The sequence below is a fragment of the Xenopus laevis genome, chromosome 1S (genome assembly GCF_017654675.1).
Source record: "Xenopus laevis strain J_2021 chromosome 1S, Xenopus_laevis_v10.1, whole genome shotgun sequence".
NCBI classification, from domain to species: domain Eukaryota; kingdom Metazoa; phylum Chordata; class Amphibia; order Anura; family Pipidae; genus Xenopus; species Xenopus laevis.
The window spans coordinates 137,818,001-137,823,492 of NC_054372.1; the positions used below are offsets into that span (position 1 = coordinate 137,818,001).

General features: G+C 33.5%; 1 protein-coding gene across 1 annotated transcript; it reads left to right on the forward strand.

Annotated features, from left to right (window-relative positions):
* Positions 1-1,995: 1,995 nt before the first annotated feature.
* LOC108705082 (olfactory receptor 11L1) lies at positions 1,996-2,940 on the forward strand. Its single transcript, XM_018241879.1, has one exon. It carries the CDS (start codon positions 1,996-1,998, stop codon positions 2,938-2,940), a length of 945 nt encoding a protein of 314 aa, XP_018097368.1.
* The last annotated feature ends 2,552 nt before the right edge of the window (positions 2,941-5,492 follow it).

Here is a 5,492-nt window from a genome sequence, read left to right on the forward strand (position 1 = left end):
AGGAAACATAAAATTGGGAACAAGACATAAAATCTTATAACTTTTATTGGTAATAACATTTGCAACATGTTATATAATGTTCTAGAGACACAGAAGGACAAAAGGAACATCATCTTATATACTTGTCATATTGTAATGTAGGGTAAATGAAACTGAAGACCTTTCTGGGCAATGAAATAAAATACGATAATAGCAAAAATCTGTGCAATATGAAATTTTTTTCCTTGTGAGCAATATTATAGCATTGCAAAGCTGATACAATATTTACTGACCCATCTGTCAGTAAAAAATTAGAATATTATATAGTTCTCATTGTTTGTGTAGCGCTATAGTAAATTGAGTGCACCTTACTCTACTATAAGCTTCACTCCCAGTACATATGCTCCGGATGAGACCTTAAAACCTTAGGGAGTGAGCCTTCGCAGCGTTGTGGAAGCAGGGTGTAGTGCAACTGTAACTGTATTTAGGGTGGTTCTTATAACTTAACCATAGAACAGATTTATTGAGCATACAACAACATTGCAGGATCATACATTACAATGAATAGGCAGTACTCACAGCACCTTTGGTCATTATGATTCTCCTCATAGATAGAATAAAAGGAATGAATGCTGCGCTAATAGCGCTACAATTCCATTAAATTAGCGCAGCATTCATTCCTTTTATTCTCTTTTATCTCTAAGGCACTGAGGATTTGTTGGTTTTATAGCAAAGTTAGCTCTCCTTACAAGACAGCTAAACGTAGTAACGAGACCACAGTCCTCAGTGTTCTGCCTTCCTCCCACTTGTGGTGTCCCAGGGCTTAGAACAACGCAGCTAGTTTCTTCGGGACAACTCCACCTCTATACTATTTTCTAATTTCTAACTTTTATTCATGAATAGCTGACGCTTTATTTTTAATTGTTTGATACCATGAACTCACTTTAAAATTATAACTACACCACTTGCACCTTATTTAATTCATATAAGAACCATGAACTTTTAGAATATTCATCAATTGTGTGTAGATACATTTTGTTGATGGTCACAGCACCTAATTTATAGTTCTTAAGCACTTTAATCATAATTATTTGTATTAACACAATCAATTGAAATACCATTAATTGTATGTTGATGCTAAATTGATTGAGAACTAAGCATATGTTTATAATAGCACTAAGCACTTATATAATTAGATCTCAATTAATTTTAGTAAGGTAGTGTGGGGTTTTACTGCTTTCTCTTGTTTTTAGTATCCCTATTCTGGTTTATACACCTCTACACAGCCTGAAATTGGGTAATACAAGTGAGTGAACATTAATTACAAGTGAACTATATTTTTGTTTGTGATCATATTTTACACATCCCTACATTTGTTTTAACAAAAAAAGGTGTTTGTTATTTATGCACCAATAAAATATGGCACCTTTAATTAGTTTCACAAAGCATTCAATTTAATTTCACAAAGCATTCATTATTAAGCTTACAGGTGCCACTTGTTATTTTGCATATTTTTCAAATTTTTTTTTTAAAAGTAGAGTTTAATTAAATAGTTTTAAAAAAATATCTAAATGAGGGCTATGAAATAATCCCAGCTAAATTAAGATTTACAATATTCAAGGGAAAAAAAAACTAATTGCTCCCTGTTGATTCTCAGTATGTTTTTATATAGCTGCACAACAAGTGCGTAAACAAATACAATTTTTTCACACATAGATACGTATATACATATACAAATAGACCATTAAAGCATGGAGTACATAGCTCAGGTTCATTATGCTTTTCATGATTGTACATGTTTTCTGGGCTTTCTAAATGGTTATTTAGCCATGTCCTAAATACATATTTAGTAATAATAAGCACAAAGATTGCAATGTACTGTTATACTGAAATTGTATACAACTGTGCTGAAACAAGTTCTAGAACTATAGTTATGGAATCAAATTGTGTGTGATATGAATTTCATATACAGTATTGCATCTATTTTCAAGTAATTATTTTTCCCATCTTTAGAAAATGCTTTCAGCAAATGAAACAATGATAACGGAATTTCTGCTCCTGGGATTTAAAAGCCCTCCTAGTGTGACTATGTTCACATTTATTCTATTTCTGGTACTTTATATTATAATCATCTCTGGAAACCTTCTTATAATTTTACTTGTGTCAACAAGCAGACGTCTTCACTCTCCGATGTACTTCTTCCTGGGCAATCTCTCTCTGTCTGAAATTACTTTCACAACCAACATTGTTCCCAACATGTTGCAGAATTTATTGTGTGGTGATGGAGTTATATCATTAGCTGGATGTTTTACACAGTACTACTTCTTTAGTTCTACAGCTTCAACTGAATGTCTACTTCTTGCAGTTATGTCTTATGACCGTTATTTGGCCATATGTAACCCACTGCGATACGCATCTCTAATGCATTCTCAGCTCTGTGCTCATTTGGTTATATGGTCATGGTCAGCTGGATTTATTATATCAATGATAACTTTGATTTTACTAAACAGGTACAATTATTGTGGCCCTAATGCAATCGATAATTTTTTTTGTGATCTTACCCCACTCATACAACTTGCATGTTCAGATACATTCTTAGTAGAGATTGAATCATTCATATTCGCCTCTATACTAACACTGCTCCCTTTTATTTTTATTCTTCTAACATATATAGTTATAATTTACAATATCATTAAGATACCATCAACTAGTGGCAGGAAAAAGGCTTTCTCAACCTGCAGTTCTCACCTTGCAGTAGTATCTACTTATTACGGCACCCTGATTGCTATGTATGTTATACAATCCCCAAATCAGTTATATGATGTGAACAGAGTTTTGTCCCTTCTTTATACAGTAGTAACACCTGTGCTTAACCCTATAGTTTACAGCCTGAGAAATCAAGATTTCCATGAAGCAATTAGAGCCTTTTTAAGAAATGTAAGATATACTCTAAAGTCATGATTGAAGAAATAAGGATGTTGATCTGATATTCCATTATAAAAAAAAATCTACAAATGTATTCGGACTACAAAAATATAACATTGTACTTTTTGAATTCTAAGTACAAGTATTCATTATTAAGGGGGTTATTCATTTAAGCACCTTTAAGACACTTGATAAAGGGTGAAACATGTGTGTAAATAAACACATTTTGCAGTAATTGCTGCCTGGGCTTGATCCTTCCTGATGATATAATTGGACATTATATTCATTCATGGATCATAACGATCTTTTTCTTTATTTTTTGGTTAATTTTCTCTCTCTCTTTCTCTAGAGATAAAAAACACGCCACAACCATTGCGACATGTTATTGTACTTTGTGCCATATGTATGCTGACAAAATAAAATAACACTATGGGGCAAGTTCCTATTCTCACGCATGGTTTTTGCATCCGAATACCTCAGTTTGTTGCATATATTTTTGCATGTTCAGCGGGTTTATGAGTTCAGCAGATTTTTAAGGGCATATTTATTATGCTGTGTAAAACGAAACTCGCCACAAAAACTATGTAAAAAGCTGTGTAAAATATTGCATGGTGTGTGTAATATTACGCCATGGGAACACCAATTTTGCTGCCGTTGGAAGTCACTCTAAGAAAAATTGCATATAAAATTTACGGCCGTTTTAACACGGCAAAGCCTGGCGATGTGTGGTGTATTATCCTGCTGTTTTCTATACATCCTAATAAATATGCCCCTAAAATAAAATGCAAAAATATTTTACATTGTTTCTTACACATTGAAGCCTGGCGATTTGTGGTATATTATCCCTCTGTTTTTTTACACAGCATAATAAATATGCCCCCTAGTGTATACTGGCTATGCATTCTTATTCTAAATGTTGTCTTTTTCCATTCTTTCATAGAATTTCAGTGCAATTTCATCTGCCAGAGCCATGTGCTGTTACACTGCAATTCTAGAAAAGAATCTTGATCTTTGTGAGTCAAAGCTTCAAATTACATTCGAACCTAAACAATGTCAGCCAACCAGTTATTAACTTTATTAAGCCATCTGGAAAAATATTGTAAATACAATCATAACACAAGGGAAAAAGTTCATGCAATGCTTAAGCCATTAGTAAAATATCGTACTTTTTTCTTTTGCCATAGTGCATTCAACCCTGGGAGTTGCACTTGCCATTTTCAGATGCCTTGTAAGGAACAAAGCACTTACGTTTCACAATTCATTAGACAGTTATTAAGCTGCAAATTTTAATTGATAGCACACTTATAAAGCCTGCTTAAAGGTACTTTTTGTGGCAAAAATAACCTTAACTGTAAAAAGTTTTTTACTTTACAGTCACTGTACACAGATCAAACCATGAAGTTCACAATCTTTCTTTCACTGCACTAGTTTCTATGTTTACTAAAGGTATACTAAATTTGCACAAAGCATATATTGCTCTCCTTATCTGTCTTAGGGGCACATTTACTAAAGGTCGAAGTAAATTTTCGAATTTCAAAAACTTGGAATTTCGAAGTCATTTTTGGATACTTCGACCATCGAATAGGCCAAATTTTACTTTCGAAGTGAAAAACTTTGATTTCGAAAATCGAAGTACTGTCTCTTTAAAAAAGTTTGACTTCAACACTTCGCCACCTTAAACCTGCCAAATTGCTATGTTAGCCTATGGGGACCTCCTAGAACCTATAGCCAGTATTTGGCTAAGTTTTGAGAAGTCAAAGGATCTTTTTGTAAAATAGTACAATCGTACGATTCCATGTACGATCGTACGATCTTAAAAATCCTTCGACTTCGAATGTCGGACTACCCTATTCGATGGTCGAATTTCGAAGTTTTTTCACTTCGAAATTTGACCCTTGATAAATCTACCCCTTAAGGTCATCGCACAGTATAGTAAATAATTTCTGCTGCCGTAATACAACACGCCATTACGCAAAAAACTGTCAGCATTCATTTTAATGAAAAAATATATATATACAAATCTATTAAATGTGATGCAATTGTGAGCTATCTGAGCCACATTTATAGGTAACTTTTTCAGATTTGATGCCTGAAAACCACATAATCTTTGGATTATTAAACGAAACCCAGAGCAGATCAGGATATAAATGGGACATCTGCCATTGACTTCTACATGAACTCGGCAGGACTGAGTTGGAGTACTTTTTTTCAGACTTTTAACACCATCTGGGTTTAATAAATCACGAAAATTTTTAGTTTTTTTTTTTTACAAAAAAATAGTTTCTCCCCTTTAAAAGTCCGTTACAAGATAGCTTCCATGCTCTGTTTAATCCACCCTGAATCAACTAACAGTTTTGAGAGGTCATTGTTTAGTTTAGTGAAAGGTCTCTTGTTTTATTGTCTGAAAATTCTGGCTACCTCAGCTCCCTGTTCAGAGCTCCTACCAGTATTGAGAGTAGCTGCTGTTAAGAGCCCTGGCAGTGAACACCACAATGTGCTAAAAAAATATTAATACCCCTAAAACCTCTAAATATTTGAGTTTTTTGGACAATTTGTAACAAATAAAATCCAAAAACATCTAAAATTCT

Bases quoted from the DNA above. Each gene is read 5' to 3' on its own strand.
- LOC108705082 (XM_018241879.1), top strand. From the start codon at position 1,996: ATGCTTTCAGCAAATGAAACAATGATAACGGAATTTCTGCTCCTGGGA.